The sequence below is a fragment of the Oncorhynchus mykiss genome, chromosome 24, assembly GCF_057628025.1.
Source record: "Oncorhynchus mykiss isolate SJ-2025 chromosome 24, ASM5762802v1, whole genome shotgun sequence".
In the NCBI taxonomy this organism is placed as follows: domain Eukaryota; kingdom Metazoa; phylum Chordata; class Actinopteri; order Salmoniformes; family Salmonidae; genus Oncorhynchus; species Oncorhynchus mykiss.
Window position 1 is genome coordinate 11,478,767 of NC_143045.1, and position 18,020 is coordinate 11,496,786.

Consider the following 18,020-nt stretch of genomic DNA (forward strand, 5'->3'; position numbering starts at 1 on the left):
ATCTAGCAAAGCTTACTTGCCATGCTTCAAGGCTCTCAGATATATGCTTGGTGATTGAAACTAATACATTATAGAAGGAAAAAATAAATAGGAAGTGAATCAACTAAACAGACCATCGCTGCATTATCTCTCTATCTTACTCTCTCTCTCTCTTTCTCTTTCGCTCTCTCTCTCTCTTACTCTCTCGCTCTCTTACTCTCTCTCTTCCTTTCTCTCTTCCCTCGCTCTCTCTCTGCACAGTACATTACTATGTTATAATAAGGTATCAGATAATTGTTTACAAATACTATATTTCCCATCAAAATGTGTGTGCCTTTTGCATTTTCTACATTAGTGGTTCCCAAACGTTTTAAAGTCCCGTACCCCTTAAAACATTCAACCTCCAGCTGCGTACCCTCTCTAGCACCAGGGTCAGCGCACTCTCAAATGTTGTTTTTTGCCTTCATTGTAAGCCTGCCACACTTACACTATACGATACATTCATTAAACATAAGAATGAGTGTGAGTTTGTCACAACCCGGCTCGTGAGAAGTGACAAAGAGCTCTTCTAGGACCAGGGCACAAATAATAATATAATAATAATCAATCATTTTGCTCTTTACTTAGCCATCTTATATATAAAACCTTATTTTTTCATCAAAAATTGTGGATAAATCACCACAAGTTAATGAGAAGGGTGTGCTTGAAAGTATGCACATAACTCTGCAATGTTGGGTTGTATTGGAGAGAGTCTCAGTCTTTTTCCACACACTGTCTGTGCCTGTATTTAGTTTTCATGATAGTGAGGGCCGAGAATCCACTCTCATATAGGTATGTGGTTACAAAGGGCATCAGTGTCATAACAGCGCGATTTGCCAAGGCAGGATACTCTGACCCAGACCCCCCCCCCCCCCCCCCCCGAAGAGGACGTCTGTGCCAGGCCCGCCACGTCTGTTGACTCATCCAGCTGTAATGTATAGAATTCACTGGCTTGTATGCAAAGTAATTGTTTCAAAACATCCCCTGCCATGTCACTGATGCGTCGTGAAACAGTGTTGTTTCATGAAGGCATTGTCTGTATAGTTTTTTTGGCCTTTGCTCCAGCATTGTCCCAGCCATATTCACAGCAGCAGGAACAATTAGTCCTCCACAATAGTATGGGGCTTGCCTGTCATAGCCACTCGGTAGCTTATAAGACGCTTCTAGCCCTTTCTCATTAATGCTATCTGTTACTTTTATACATATCTTACTACTCGAAAGTTACCTTATATCTCGCTCAAATACTCCCGCAGCGTTTTTTTTCAAATTGGCATGTTTTGTTTCTAAATGTCTGCGCAAGAGTGAAGGTTTCATTAAATTGTGAGATAGTACTTTTGCACATATAACACACTGTGGCTGAGGAAAGGCACTACTCCCAATATAAGTGAACACCAAATCAATGTAGTTCTCATCATATTTGCACCTCTTCGAGGGTCCAACGTCCCTGTCTGTTGTTCAGTGCTTTCCCGGGTAAGGGGGCAGTAGCTCTTCAGCTGCATCAGATTCACATCTGTCAGTGTCCATGCTAGCTGGGCTAACAACAAATGTAGAATTACTGATGCTAGCATTGGATGTGCTCGTGGAAGCAGAACAACTTGTGTCGTCGACAGGTGCAGGTGTAGTACTGCTGGTAGTAGCAGTACTACCAGTAGAGCTGGTATGTGTCTCTATGGACGAGGGCCTTACTTTTTACAAAAAACATTTTAACCATCAATTTTCGAGCAAACGAAATGAGCAGCAGCTACGTTTGGCTACATACAGACTGTTAGTGGAATTCCCGTGAATTCCCGTTAATTATTTGACGAAGCTACCTGTATCTGACATTGTGTTGTTATTTCGCTGAACACTAGATAGTTTAATTTTAGTTTTGGCAGTGAAACGAGGCTACTCAGGTGAGAAAAAAACCTCACCCAGATGTATAGCCCTGTTGGAAAATATAAATGAACTGTTTGAAAATGTGATTTTTTAAATTTTTTTAAATTTTTACTCGGCATACCCTGATGGCATTCCGCGTACCCCAGTTTGGGAATACCTGTTCTACATTATCAAACACAGCAAGATATTATCAGTATACCCTAGACACAGACTAGACTGATTGCAGTGCAGTCACAGACTAAGCTTTGAAGTGGTTTATTTCATTTTCTTGGTACTGACATGCATCTCTCACCTCTAGACACCTGCTTAGCTTTCTGTGGTAATCAAATGAGACTGATCTGATGTCACAGATAGAGGTTCTAAACCACAACATTTGTGCTGACAAATTGTAATATTCTGAAAAAAAGTTTCCGACACCTAAAACTCTCACCTTTAAAAGCCTTTCACAATTTATGACTTCACTACAATCACATGCAGCACAAATCTCTCCTCCTAAAAGGTAAGTTGACTTATGATTAGTGAATAAAAATGTTGGTTAAATATTTGTATGCAACTGTGCATTTACTCTTACTTTCAAAGTGAGAATGAAATGCATGCACATATTTTACACTTTTGTCATTACTAAAATATGATAAACTTGCAAGTCCTTAAAGGGGCAATTGGCCTTGCAACATTCATTTTTAGACTTTAAAATTAATGATATTATACCCATTGATTCTTGAAGAATATACAGTGGGGCAAAAAAAGTATTTAGTCAGCCACCAATTGTGCAAGTTCTCCCACTTAAAAAGATGAGAGAGGCCTGTAATTTATCATAGGTACACTTCAACTATGACAGACAAAATGAGAAAAAAAATCACATTGTAGGATTTTTAATGAATTTATTTGCAAATTATGGTGGAAAATAAGTATTTGGTCACCTACAAACAATGAATGTTACATTTCTGCAGCCCCATCCCTCAGCTTTTAACCAAAAGAGTGGCAGGGTTTCGCTTTGTTATTGTTTGAACTGCAGGTTGACCCTTAAATCTCAATAAAAGTTTTAATGATGGAATTTTACATAAGGGAATCTACTGTAAAGACAGATGGTGTCACTCCCAAGCAATCTGTTGGGTTCCATTTTATAATAAGTGACAGGGAAACTGTATATTTTTAAGTTGGAAAAAGTTGGAAAGCACAGTGTAATTATATTGTACTCATTGCTACACAGTACTGATATGTTTATAGACAAACTTTTAATTTGGCTCTATACTCCGCCATTTTGGATTTGTGATCAAATGTTTTCATTCAGTACAGTATTTATGTACAGTACAGAATGTCACATTTCATTTGAGCGTATTTTCATCTGTTTTATCATTTAGAAATGAAAGCACTTTATGTATCTTGGACTCACTTTTATTGTAAATGTGGATGCTACCATAAATATCGTCTAATGTTTTGGGGGCATGATCTTTTTGCACCTGTAACTTTTTCATTCATCATTATTCATGATTCATTCATAATCACAGTAACATCCACATGAATGTAGAAGTGTTCTGAAACAGATTCAATTCTAATTTACAATAAAAGTGATTCCGAAATGACACAACACATTATTTACCATTCATTTCTATTGGGCACAACATAATCTGAAACACAAACAAAACAAACTGCAAATGCATCCAACAAGTTTGTAGTGTCGCAAGATTTTCACATAATTAACAAGACATTGTACTGAATATCCAAAGAAAGGAACAATGAAATGGCATAGATTACATGCTTGAGCAGGATGTGTACTGGTAAACAGGAATTATGTCACAACAGAAGTTTCATATATTTGTTTCAGATCTCACATTGACCCAATTTCTTTTCCTGTCATATCAACATTAGTTCCTCGCAATGTTGGTGAGTTTAAGCACGGTCATCATGGCCCTCATCTCAGTAGCTGCTACCTGTCCTGCCTCACCATGTGAATGTCTGGACAACATCACAGTCAGCTGCCCGGACAAGAGGCTGAAGAAGTTCCCTAACCTCCCAGATGGTACTGAGGAGCTTTATATGGCCCACAACCTGATCGAGGCATTCCCCACCAGTGGACTGGAGCAGCTGCAGTTCCTGGATCTCACCAAGAACTGTCTCAATGTCTCCTTGACTTCCAACTTCATCTGGCCCAACATGAGCAGCCTGGTCAAGCTGTTTCTCAGGGGTAATTACCTGGGTTCATTGGGCCCTCGGCAGCTCCAAGGCCTCTCAGCACTCACCTTCCTGGACCTCAGCGAGAACAACATGGAGGCCCTGCAACCAGGATCTCTACAAGGCCTTGGTCAATTAAAGACGCTCATTCTAACACTGAACCAGATCAACAGCCTGCAGTACGGGGCACTGGTTGGAGCCCCTGCACTCACTGACCTTCACCTGAGCAGCAACAGTATTGTGGAGTTTGAGGAAGGGGTGTTTGAGAATTCATCAAAATTGGTAAAGCTGATTTTGTCTAAGAACAACTTGGTTAGCATTGGGAATGGCACATTCAGTGGAGCAGTTAACCTGAGTCATCTGGACCTCAGTGGAAACAGGTTAGATTCTGTGCCCGTTGCTGCCCTGAAGGATGTGTCAAAGCTGCACAGCTTGTACCTCCAGAAGAACAGCATCACATTTTTACCAGAAGATGCTTTCTCTGAGCTCAGCCATCTAAGGATTTTGGTTTTGAATAATAACCATCTGAGCATAATGGCTAAGGACTCATTGAGTGGTCTAGCACATCTCGGTCAATTGGATCTGAGCTACAATAACCTCCAATCCCTTCCTTCTGAAGTGTTTCAATGTCTATGCAGACTGGAGCTCCTGGATCTCTACCACAACAGGCTGACATACCTTCCAGAGAACCTGTTTCACAACCTAACTATGCTGAGAGAGCTGCAACTTGACAGCAACAATATCTCATACATACCACCAGGGCTCTTTCACATGGTGTCTAAGCTAGGGGAACTCCAGCTGGACAATAATCAGATAGCTGACCTCCACAATGCCTTGTTCTCCAGACTGAGAAGGCTACGGACACTCTACCTGGACAACAACGCAATAAGCAAGATTCCCAGAGGCCTATTCCACAAGACCAAGAGACTCAGGGAGCTACAGTTGAACAATAACCACCTCAGGTCTCTCCCTAAGTCCATCTTCCATGGTCTGGCTAAACTCCACTCCCTGAAGCTTTTCAATAACCGTCTCACAGCTCTTCAACCTGAGCAGTTTTCTACCCTTGGAAACCTGAGAGAGCTCCTGCTGAATGAAAACCTGATCGAAGATCTTCCCACAGGCATATTTTCTGAGCTTCGCAGCCTCAAGATGCTGGATTTGGATAACAACCACCTCACAGCACTGACTCCTGCAGGCTTTGATGGGTTAGGTACACTAAAGGAGCTTCATCTCAGCTTCAATCAGCTCCGTGATCTCCCATATGCAACCTTCCACTCCCTGGATGACTTACGTAGACTCCTTCTCCAGAACAACCGCTTGGTGGCCTTGCACCCTCAAGTCTTCGCACCCCTGGCCGACTTACAGGAGCTTGACTTAGACAACAACCAGATAGAACAGCTACACCCTGACATGTTTCAAGGCCCTCACCGTCTCCAGAAACTTCACCTGAAATCAAACCGCCTCAGTACTCTTTTGAATGGGACACTGGAGCCTTTGCAGAGCCTGAAGGCCCTCCACCTGGAGGGGAACCCCTGGGACTGCTCTTGCAGATCACCCATCCTGTACATCAGTAACTGGATCATCAACAACACCCAGATGTTACAGGACAAACCCATGTGTTCCACACTCAACCGACCCATTTCACAGCCTGCACACCTTTTAAAGCCCTGTGTGAGCTTTGCATGCTTCCCCAGACACAAACTTCCCCTAGAGATGCTGACAGTGCTTACAGCTTGGCTTCTAGCTAGCGGTTTTCTTTGACGTACTTTTGCGGTTTCAGCATTGTGGTTTTGTTTCTTGTTTTCAGATGGTTATGCTTTCATGCAACTGTCTATTGCACATGCATTGTGAAGAGTAAGTGATATAGTATAACGATTAAAATACCATGGAATGGTGTTAAATATTTGATTGAAAATTCATGCTTTTCTTTGAAATAAAACAAATCATTTAATTTAATTTCTTGATGGGTTACAATATCTGCCATGTGTGATCTTGATGTGAATTAGACTAGGAGTGTTGCTCAGAGTTAATAAACTTGAGGCATTTACTCTATAATCTATGACTAAACATCCATCCATGGATACAAAACATACTCTTTCCAACTCAAGACATGCAGTCGCACACTCAGAGATACAACTGCTTGTTCTTCGAAACGCCACTAGACATCACTGCGTACCCACTGTGCAGATTCAAGGATACATTAACCTACACGTGCTGAGGGGCATTACTGCTGAGCATTCGTGAGTGAGCCTCGAGTCAACCTTTTGGAGGTTGAATGTGATTAACCCTAAATGGAAAGAAATGTAGGTTACTGTGGAACACAGGGTCAGGTCAGGCTCCCGACAGCAGAACACAAGGTTTGATCCCTCACCTCATGCACTGCATTCTAGGTGGGGTGCTGCTGAAGAGTGGCTGGGTGGCAAGGAAGTTCCCCTTAATATATATATATGACAAGTTCTCTGCTATTATGTGCATGGAGTACATCAGAGAACATTGGGGAAAATAATTAAAGATCTTCATTTTTGGTGAGTTTGGTCTAAACATAGACATTATGCCATACCTATTAATGTGACTAATGTGACAGGGAACATTTGTAGACTTGTGATTTTCAGGAATGAGGATTGGAGGGAAGGATGACCATAGATGGGTGCGAGGCAGACCACCAAAACCACATATTAAATGAATTAATCAATGTGAAGTGTGCAACAATATTAGGACCATCTTTCATTGATTACCCTATGAGGATTTGCATATTTGAAGTGCCCAAGGTAACCCAACATGAATTATGAATATGCAGGCATAATACAGAACCATTTCATTCTACCACTGCACATGAACTTCTATTAGTGCTGAAGATAATCATCTTCTGGTCACATGTACACTTCCTTTGACATCACCAACAGTGTTGCCTTAGCTTATTCATAGATTTTTTTTAAAACTTGTTTGGCTCCATTCAGGAAACTGTCTCACATCTACTGTACTTTTCTGTTGGAAGGGAAGAGAGCGTTGCACAGTTCTATCATAGTGACATTGGCTGAGGTATGGCTTGGGAACACAGTTACTGGTAATGCAGACATGTAGATGGGCGGCACACCACAAGTCCACAATCAAGAATCTGTTCTCGGAGGAATTCATGCATCGACACAATTCTAATTAATTTAATGTGAAATGGAAGATCTGCTATTTCAGTGCCAAAAATGGACTGAAATACAGGTTTATTTTCCTATTGTTTCTCCTTGTTATGTAATATCCATACGAGTCTTATCAGTCTCATCCGAGCCACTTCATACAAGGCGCCATAGAGGGACACCAACCCATAGGCACTCGATCATTTGCATTAATGTTATGTTGCAGCTGTTAGAGGGACTATATGCACGGATAGCAACAAACACACACACACCAACAAAGGACTCATTTCAGGAGTTTTATTTACCATTGGCACACAAATACGAGATAACAGTAATAAAAGGTACACAAGACAAGAAAGGTTACAGATGTACATCCTTCTCAAATAAATTAGGCTCTGCTTCATTGAACAGTTACTGGACCACCAGCCAATCCACTCAAAGTATTTCTACTCCACAAAGGCAACTGGTTATACAAAATTAAATACTTTGAAAAAAAAGGCTTTTTTGGCAACCAATCTAATCAGTACACTTCTTATGTTAGTATGCCACTCACTGACCTATAAATGCATTTTTAATGCCGAGACAATTGTTCAAACCAAGTGTGGTCCATCGCAATAAGAGGCTATGCCTATTGGTTTTAGATATAGTAGCACTTGTGATCTTTCAGATTCCTCAGGTAGGAAAAACTCTTCCCGCATTTGTCGCACATGAATAATTTCTCCCCTGTGTGGATTTGTTTGTGGGCTTTGAGGCTGTTGCCCTGGTTGAAGCTCCTCCCACAGAGGTCACAGCTAAAAGGCTTCTCTCCAGTGTGTATCCGCTGGTGCCTGTTGAGGTTCCCAGTGTTGCTGAAACATTTCCCACACGTTTCACAGCTGAAAGGTTTCTCCCCAGTATGGACTGCCTGGTGGGTTTTCAGGCTGCTGTGTTGAGTGAACATCCTTCCACACACGTCACAGGTGAACGGTCTCTCCCCAGTGTGAGTTTTCATGTGTATGTTCAGGTAGCTGACCGACTGGAAGCTCTTGTTGCATAGGCCACAGCTGTGCGGCTTCTCCATAGTATGGAGTTGCTGGTGCGATTTGAGGTGAGTGAATGAACTGAGACTACTACCGCACACTGAGCAAATACAAGGCATCTCTGCTGTGTGAGCCTGAAGGTGTGTTTTGAGAGAGTTGACGCAAGCCAGTACTGTCCCGCACACCACACAGAGGAAGGCGTTCTCTCCTGCGTGGGTTCTTTGGTGCATTTTCAGAGCACTTCTTTGAATGAAACACTTTCCACACGTCTCACAGGTAAATGGCCTCTCTCCTGTGTGGATCCGCTGGTGTCCTTTCAGAGTGTCTGCCTGGTTGAAGCTTTTCCCGCACGTATCGCAACGGAACGGTTTCTCACCGGTGTGTATACGCTGGTGCCTGTGGAGATTTCCTGGTATGCTGAAACTCTTTTTGCAGATCTCACAGCTGTATTTCCTCTCTCCTGTGTGGACGATCTGGTGCATCTTGAGACCGTGGGCCCGGTTAAAGCTCTTGCCACATTCGTCACAGCGGAACGGTCTCAACCCTGCATGGAGTCTCTGGTGATTCTTGAGTAGCTGCTTTAAGGTGAAAGCTTTACCACAATCGCCACAGGTGTGTGGTCTCTCTCCTGTGTGAAGCAGTTGGTGTGCATCCAAACTGCGTTTAAAGGAAAAACCTCTGCCGCACTGTTTGCAGTTAAAAGGTTTCTCCGCTGCTGCATGGATCGCCTGGTGAGCTTTCAGCTGGATCAGTTTGCTGAATGTCTTCCTGCAGTGCTTGCAGCTAAGATGGTTCTCCTTTTTGGGCCTTGCCTGACGAGCCCCAGTGATCTTTGGCTTTCTCAAATGCTTTGGCCCTGCGGCGCCACCTCTGTCCTTTGGGTCCTCTGAGGGGTTCTCTGGGTCACTCAACTCCTGGGCGTGGCTCTCTAAAAAAGAACTTGGGTCTGAGGTGCTACTGTACAAGTAATCTTCTAAGCCTTCTTCTTTGATAATAACTGACTCGATCGTTTCCTCCATGTTGGAGTGCTGAGATGAGAGGGAAAGTGATTTAATGGAACGCAGGTTTAGAGACCCATCTATTTCTATCTACAGTACCAATCAAAAGTTTGGACACACCTACTCATTCAAGGGTATTTCTTTATTTGTACTATTTTCTACATTGATTTCTTCACTATTATTCTACAAGCTATGAACTAACACATATGGAATTATGTAGTAACCAAAAAGTGTTAAACAAACCCAAATATACTTTATATTTGATATTCTTCAAAGTAGCCACCCTTTGCCTTGATGACAGCTTTGCACACTCTTGGCATTCTCTCAACCAGCTTCATGAGGACCCTGGAATGTATTTCAATTAACAGTTGTGCCTTGTTAAAAGTTCATTGTGGAATTTCTTTCCTTCTTAATGCATTTGAGCCAATAAGTTGTGTTGTGACAAGGTAGGGGTGATATACATAAGATGGCCCTATTTGGTAAAAGACCAAGTCCATATTATGGCAAGAACAGCTCAAATAAGCAAAGAGAAACGACAGTCCAACATTACTTTAAGATTTGAAGGTCAGTCAATGCGGAAAATTTCAAGAACTTTTAAAGTTTCTTCAAGTGCAGTCGCAAAAAACATCAAGTGCTATGATGAAACTGGCTCCCATGAGGACCACTGGAGAGCTGCATCAGATGACCTGACCTCCACAATCACCCGATCTCAACCCAATTGAGATGGTTTGGGATGAGTTGGACCGCAGAGTGAAGGAAAAGCAGCCAACAAGTGCTCAGCATGTGGGAACTCCTTCTAGACTCTTGGAAAAGCATTGCAAGTGAAGCCGGTTGAGAGAATGCCAAGAGTATGCAAAGCTGTTATCAAGGCAAAGGGTGACTAATTTGAAGAATCTCAAATATATTTTGATTTGTTTTACACTTTATTGGTTACTACATGATTCCATAGGTGTTATTTTATAGTTGTGATGTCTTCACTATTATTCTACAATGTAGAAAATAGTAAAATAAAGAAAAACCTTTGAATGAGTAGGTGTGTCAAAACGTTTCACTGGTACTGCATATCTATACCTACAGTGGGGCAAAAAAGTATTTAGTCAGCCACTAATTGTGCAAGTTCTCCCACTTAAAAAGATGAGAGAGGCCTGTAATTTTCATCATAGGTACACTTCAACTATGACAGACAAAATGAGAAAAAAAATCCAGAGAATCACATTGTAGGATTTTTAATGAATTTATTTGCAAATTATGGTGGAAAATAAGTATTTGGTCAATAACAAAAGTTTATCTCAATACTTTGTTATATACCCTTTGTTGGCAATGGCAGAGGTCAAACGTTTTCTGTAAGTCTTCACAAGGTTTTCACACACTGTTGCTGGTATTTTGGCCCATTCCTCCATGCAGATCTCCTCTAGAGCAGTGATGTTTTGGGGCTGTTGCTGGGCAACACGGACTTTCAACTCCCTTCAAAGATTTTCTATGGGGTTGAGATCTGGAGACTGGCTAGGCCACTCCAGGACCTTGAAATGCTTCTTACGAAACCACTCCTTTGTTGCGGTGTGTTTGGGATCATTGTCATGCTGAAAAACCCAGCCACGTTTCATCTTCAATGCCCTTGCTGATGGAAGGAGGTTTTCACTCAAAATCTCACGATACATGGCCCCATTCATTCTTTCCTTTACACGGATCAGTCGTCCTTGTCCCTTTGCAGAAAAACAGCCCCAAAGCATGATGTTTCCACCCCCATGCTTCACAGTAGGTATGGTGTTCTTTGGATGCAACTCAGCATTCTTTGTCCTCCAAACACGACGAGTTGAGTTTTTACCAAAAAGTTATATTTTGGTTTCATCTGACCATATGACATTCTCCCAATCTTCTTCTGGATCATCCAAATGCTCTCTAGCAAACTTCAGACGGGCCTGGACATGTACTGGCTTAAGCAGGGGGACACGTCTGGCACTGCAGGATTTGAGTCCCTGGCGGCGTAGTGTGTTACTGATGGTAGGCTTTGTTACTTTTGTCCCAGCTCTCTGCAGGTCATTCACTAGGTCCCCCCGTGTGGTTCTGGGATTTTTGCTCACCGTTCTTGTGATAATTTTGACCCCACGGGGTGAGATCTTGCGTGGAGCCCCAGATCGAGGGAGATTATCAGTGATCTTGTATATCTTCCATTTCCTAATAATTGCTCCCACAATTGATTTCTTCAAACCAAGCTGCTTACCTATTGCAGATTCAGTCTTCCCAGCCTGGTGCAGGTCTACAATTTTGTTTCTGGTGTCCTTTGACAGCTCTTTGGTCTTGGCCATAGTGGAGTTTGGAGTGTGACTGTTTGAGGTTGTGGACAGGTGTCTTTTATACTGATAACAAGTTCAAACAGTTGCCATTAATACAGGTAACGAGTGGAGGACAGAGGAGCCTCTTAAAGAAGAAGTTACAGGTCTGTGAGAGCCAGAAATCTTGCTTGTTTGTAGGTGACCAAATACTTATTTTCCACCATATTTTGCAAATAAATTCATTAAAAATCCTACAATGTGATTTTCTGGATGTTTTTTTTCTCATTTTGTTTGTCATAGTTGAAGTGTACCTATGATGAAAATTACAGGCCTCTCTCCAACTTAAAAAGATGAGAACTTGCACAATTGGTGGCTGACTAAATACTTTTTTGCCCCACTGTATATATCCATATAATATCATAAAACAACAGAAATCTTCACAAAGGGATAAAATGCTTATTGTACTCACTTCCAATAATTAAATACAATTGTTAACTACCTGGTACCAAATGGTGTATAATGATACAGACAAGTAAATAGGTTATTACGTTCTGTACCCCCCTAGTAATTCCAGACAGCTTTCCAAGATCTAAACTTCCCACAGAATATTGTCAGTTAGGCAAATAAGCCTACCTCGTTTACAGTTGAGGGAAGTCTCCCTTTCCACAGGTGGAGGATGGGGGATCGTTTCACTTCTGCATCACCAGCGCATACGCCTGAAAAAGATGGCAGTCAAAATCAAAAAGGTTTGAATTTAATTCAAAAGCACTGCTTTTAGTAACAGTGTACCAAAGCACTCTAAAACCATATTGATGGCCTATCTGAAATAATGCCAACTCTCACCTGGGTGTGTGCCTTTTAACTGGTGGATGATCTTGACTTCACTGCAGCAGCCATTGGCTGATGTGTTCTCTTGTCCTCCACTCCCCTCTAAGACAGTCCTCAGTTTGGTCTCAACCGCATCTAGCCTCTTCTTCAAGTCCTCATTCTCAGTTTGACTCCGAGACACTTCCAGATGCAGAATGGAGGAGCACTCGTTGAATAGCTTGCAGATTTGGTCCACAGCCTCCTTTGCCAGTATCTCCATGAATGAGGTCAACTGGGTCAACTGAGTGAAATTAACATAAGCAAGTTTAGGGCATACAGAACGAACTTCAGTTTACTTAACTAGCTAGCTTCCATTATAAACGTCTCTGAAAGGATTTCTGTCGTTTATGATAAATGCTTGCAGATCTAAATTATACAAACGTGTTTCCAGTTGAGCCAACCCTGTGGTAAGTACTAGCGTAATGTATTAGCTAAATTAACCAGACGTAGAACACATACCCTAGGTCAGGGATGGGTAGCCTAAAAACCCAAAGCTGAATTTCATTTAATTGAGCATTTGGATCAGGAAGGTTTCCTCCCGACCTCTACAAGCCAGAATGTTGAATGAAATTATATTTTAACATTACCGGTTGTCTGTGCGGTTGGTCCTTTTGCAGGTAGGAATGTGAGACAATATATCCACAGGAAGGTATAATTAAATCAACTTTTCAAAGCGCTGGTAGTGTGTTAAGATTTCTATCACATGAAGCATGCGCAGAATGTGTAAACACATTCATGAGCTTGGCAAGTATGCATGCATTATATTATCATCTAGTGCATACATCAGGTGATAGACATCTGAACGCACTACCAGCGCTTTGAAAAGTTGATTTAATTATACCTTCCTCTGGATATATTGTCACACATTCCTACCTGCAAAAGGACCAACCACACAGACAACTGGTAAAGTTCAAATGTCATTTTATTTCACATTCCGGCTTGTAGAGGTTGTGAGAGGAAACGTTGCTGATCCAAACGCTCATTTACGCCCGATGCTGATATAATGAAATTCAAATGTCAGGTCTCCAGGCTAAGGCAGGGCCGGCACCAGAACCAATCAGTTGTCGGGCATTTCATTTCCATAGGGGGCATGTTGTTTTTTCATGGGACCTCCTAGAACCATTGGGCCTTGAGGGACCCCCCCCCTTCAAGCTAATGAGCAGTCAGAATGACTGCAACATTCTAGCAGTGTAATTAATACATTTCATATCCCCAATTCAAAAAGAATCATTTGGTTGTGTCCATGAAGGTCTTAGGTAACAGAATGAACACATTTTGTTTTCAAATAACACAAAAGCATTTATTGGTTTGTTACTGTAGGATACATTTCAACACTAAATTAAATAATTAAAAACACACAAGGGTTCAATCAATTGTACATGGAGTGCCTTTGTTATAACTATGAAAAAGAAAGCATGTGTTGGAATGAAAGTAACAGATAACTTATTAGAACCTAATAAAAATACCCCAACCACCGAGACGCACTGCCAGCAACATATGCGGTGGAATGATGAAAACATCAGTAGCCTAAACATCATTATAAGCGTCAGGTGTGCTTGATAAATATGGAACATCTGCACAAAAGCAATAATGGCTTTTTAATGAATATATGTGTTGATATGACAGCAGTCAAAAATAGTCAATTATTGTCAGCTCGTGCATACATGGTGTGCTTCTTCACGCAATGGCATCAGTTAAAGCATGCACATAAACAACGAAAGCTGATGAGTTTGTTGCAAATGTTTTTTTAGGGACTGCTCTCCGTTACAACGTTTTGTGCCGATAATCAGATGTCATCAAGATTAATTTCTTCCCCACCATCAGTCATTTTCATTCAGATTTGGTAGCAACGCTTAACACAGCATGTCCATCCATTTGTCTTGATCTTCTTGCCATTGTAAATGATGCACGCCCTCACTGACTGTTTACCCCAAGTAGGCCAGAGTAGACTGATAGGACTGCTTGGATTCGGTGGACTGATTATAATTAGAATAGAGCAATACAATAGAATGGCCCGCCCTGATCTTCATTCACAATTGGTGATTACATAATTATGTGTCCGTGTCCTCTCAATCACCGATTCTCCCCATCATACTTTACGTCATTTATTTGATCTGTTGTGATAAGTGTGAAATTAGTTTTGGTATAGTTTAGGTTCAGTTGAGGCAATTATCTGGGCGATTATCAACTGGACATGGCACCTTCAACTATTGGGAGGGGCGCAGGCCCTACCGTCGGGAGGAGAGGCACCCTAAAACTGGTTATAATACCAGTTCTGTTTGTGAACAATGACAGTGTGTTTAATAGACTTAAGGAATAGTCAAGGATGGAGAGGGGCATGACTTTAAAAATGTATTGTGGGAAGCATGTGGAAGGCTACCTGAAGCGTTTGACCCAACAATTTAAAGGCAATGCAACCAAATACTAATTGAGTGCATGTCAACTTCTGACCCAGTTGGAATGTGATGAAAGAAATAAAAGCTGAAATAGATCACTCTATCATTCTGACATTTCACAATCTTAAAATAAAAATAAAGTGGTGATCCTAACTGACAGGGACAGTTAGGATCACAGCCTTAGACCACTGCGCCGCCCGGGATGGGATGCCTAACTGTATAATTTTTGTCCAAAAGGAAAAGGCATGCTGTCGCAAAAGGTTAGCATCTACAGTTATTTGACAAAGATACTGTAGATCAAATGAAGACGGCCGCATCATCGGCGTGACATAAAGGCGTCGCTCTCTGACCAAATTTGGTGTCCTATAGGATATATATAGGATATATACACCCTTAATGATATAGTGAAGTCTGGTTACGTTCTAGGATCTCTGAGGAATACATATGAATGTGATTTGACTGGTTGAAACAACATTTAGGGTTAGATTTTCACAGATTATTTTCTTTGCAAATTGAACGAGTGGAAATACAAACTCGATGCTACATGGACCTTTTTAGGATATGAAAAATGATTTGATCTAACAAAACGACACTTAATGTTATCTCTGTGTCGGAGGATACACCGTGCACCTGGCAACCTTGGCTAGCGCGCACTGCGCCCGGCCCCCCACAGGAGTCGCTGGTGCGCGATGAGACAAGGACATCCCTACCGACCAAGCCCTCCCTAACCTGGACGACGCTAGGCCAATTGTTACGACAGAGCCTAGGCTATGGTATAATGATTCTCTACAAACAAGCAAGTATAGTCTATACTTAATTGTTTTGGTACAAACTAAAACTAGGCGAAATATGAAATGGCGGAGCGATTTCAGCATAGCGCATAACCAAACGGAACGAAATGGGTAGGTCTCTTCTTGAATTTGTCCAATAGAAACTCTTGTATGTGTTTTCCGTTTGGAGTAAACGGTTTCGGCGTAATGGTTGCGCCCCAGAGTGGAGTGGAGGCTGCTACGTCGGTGCAATTAAATAGCGGACTAGTTTACAAAATGCCTTACTTTACATAATCAGCAGATATACCTGTTCGTTTGGGGCTTCACTCGCGTTATCTCCCGTTGTTGGCACTTCAGACGAGGCAGAACCCTCGATAACTTTGCTAATTTCTGTAACAGTCGCTCTAACCATTATCTCCAAAATGGAGTCAATCTGTCCTTGCAAAACTGACATTTTTGTCAAAATCACAACGCACTTACAAATCTTCGTAAATACGCGCTATTGGCCAAGTTGGCCTAGCGCTATGTCACGTTAACTACAAAATAAGTGAAGCTAGTGCTGTTAGCAGTGTTGTTGTCCGACTGACCTGAAACAACTCGACCGGAATAGGTCACATGTTCTTCCGGGTCGAGGTATAGGTTTTCATTGGTTTCCACTAGTTACTGCAACCACAAAGTCAGAGTGACTATATCATAAAAATTCATTAAAACAAACATTTGCTTTTTGGTCTTAATTTAATAAGTTTAAAAACCCAAGAAGATAAATTGTACAAATGGGCGGGGTTTATGACTTTGTGGCTGTTGTGTGTCGTGACAACCGTTTTTAGTCTTTCAAAATAAAAGTAACTTTGTTTTAACTTATAAATTAGCTATATGGGAAAGAGTGATGTTTGGTGGCAAATGTACTGGTAGATTGTGATTATTGTGTTACAGAAAAATAATTCGTACACTACAAAAATCGCAGAAATCATTACAAACAAATGCATCAAAAAGTCATCAGTCATCGCCAACGGAAATGTTTATTTTGACATAAGTGAAATGTACTTGCACATCCAAAGAATCCAGGGATTGCTTTGCAGGTGTGTAGGGAATGTTAATGTAGGTATGTTAGGGACAGATCGAAATTTACTGGGGGTGGGGGGTGGGATTGTCCAACCCAAGATGTCATTAAAAAAATTATGCACCCCCCTCCCCAACATTAACATTTTTTTTCACATGAGCCTCCCATTGTACTGTAAAATAAATGGAACACCCTCCCCCTTCATAGAAATAACTCAAAACAATGTTTACGACCAAAATTAACAATAACTGTAGCTACCATGTCTTTATAAATGTGGATATAACATGCTTTCGTGGCACTGTCAATGCCACACAGGGCTAGGGGCTTGAAGGTTGAGGGTTCGCTGACCACCGCAGACGAGACTCTCCCTGCCTGTTTTATTACTTCACGATCAGAGCCGGCTAGAGACAATGATCAGCTAGGGGGAAATCAGATGTACATTTTGATGCCATATTTATAATTCTATAAAACCTATGCAACAAATTTTCCAACCAACAGGTTTCTGTGCCAATGCACCACTCAACCAATAAACAAAGTATACCGGCTACTTAGAGCACTTAAATATCATGGCTTGCATTTTAAACACCAAAATAAATAGATTATGTCAATCTCAACAAACGGAAAATACATCCCTCCCTACCTTGTAGGCTTACCCAGTATTGAAGGCTTGGCTTGACAATCTCCGAATGTCTTTAAACGTGGTGTTTTGTAACAGATGTCTCTTTTCATTCATCAGTTGGCTGCTGCACAGTTTGGATTGATTGATTCATTTTATTTGTCAGTTAAAATAATACATACAGTGCATTCAGAAAGGATTCAGACCCCTTGACTTTTTCAAAATGTTGTTACATTACAGCCTTATTCTAAAATGGATTAAATCGTCCCCCCCCCCCGTCCCCCCCGTCCCCCGTCCCCCCCATCAATCTACACACAATAACACATAATGACAAAGCAAATACAGATTTTTTTGACATTTTTGCAAATATATTACAAGTAAAAAACTGAAACATCACATTAACATGAGTATTCACAACCTTTACTCAATACTTTGTTGAAGCACCTTTGGCAGCAATTACAGCCTAGGGGCTTCTTGTGTATGACGCTACAAGCTTGGCACACCTGCATTTGGGGAGTTTCTTCCATTCTTCTCTGCTGATCCTCTCAAGCTCTGTCAAGTTGGATGGGGAGCATCGCTGCACAGCTATTTGCAGGTCTCTCCAGAGATTTCCGATCAGGTTCAAGTTCGGGCTCTGGCTGGGCCACTCATGGACATTCAGAGACTTGTCCCGAAGTCACTCGTGTATTGTCTTGGCTGTGTGCTTAGGGTCATTGTCCTGTTGGAAGGTGAACCTTCACCCGAATCTGAGGTCCTGAGCAATCTGGAGCCGGTTTTCATCAAGGATCTCTCTGTACATTGCTCGGTTCATCTTTCCCTCAATCCTGA

The 18,020-nt window shown here is 41.6% G+C and overlaps 2 protein-coding genes across 2 annotated transcripts; one reads left to right on the top strand and one right to left on the bottom strand.

The window, feature by feature from the left end:
• Positions 1-2,338: 2,338 nt before the first annotated feature.
• LOC110503725 (uncharacterized) lies at positions 2,339-6,021 on the top strand. The gene is made up of 2 exons (XM_021582211.3): positions 2,339-2,392; positions 3,763-6,021. Exon 2 carries the CDS (start codon positions 3,772-3,774, stop codon positions 5,824-5,826), a length of 2,055 nt encoding a protein of 684 aa, XP_021437886.1. The 5' UTR covers positions 2,339-2,392; positions 3,763-3,771; the 3' UTR covers positions 5,827-6,021.
• A 1,455-nt stretch (positions 6,022-7,476) lies between these two features.
• On the bottom strand, positions 7,477-16,143 carry LOC110503727 (uncharacterized). Its single transcript, XM_021582214.3, has 4 exons — positions 15,824-16,143; positions 12,327-12,591; positions 12,117-12,199; positions 7,477-9,240 (listed from the first exon to the last, which is right to left on the bottom strand). The coding sequence occupies exons 1-4, from the start codon at positions 15,968-15,970 to the stop codon at positions 7,831-7,833; spliced, it is 1,905 nt and encodes a 634-aa protein (XP_021437889.2). The 5' UTR covers positions 15,971-16,143; the 3' UTR covers positions 7,477-7,830.
• Positions 16,144-18,020: the final 1,877 nt, after the last annotated feature.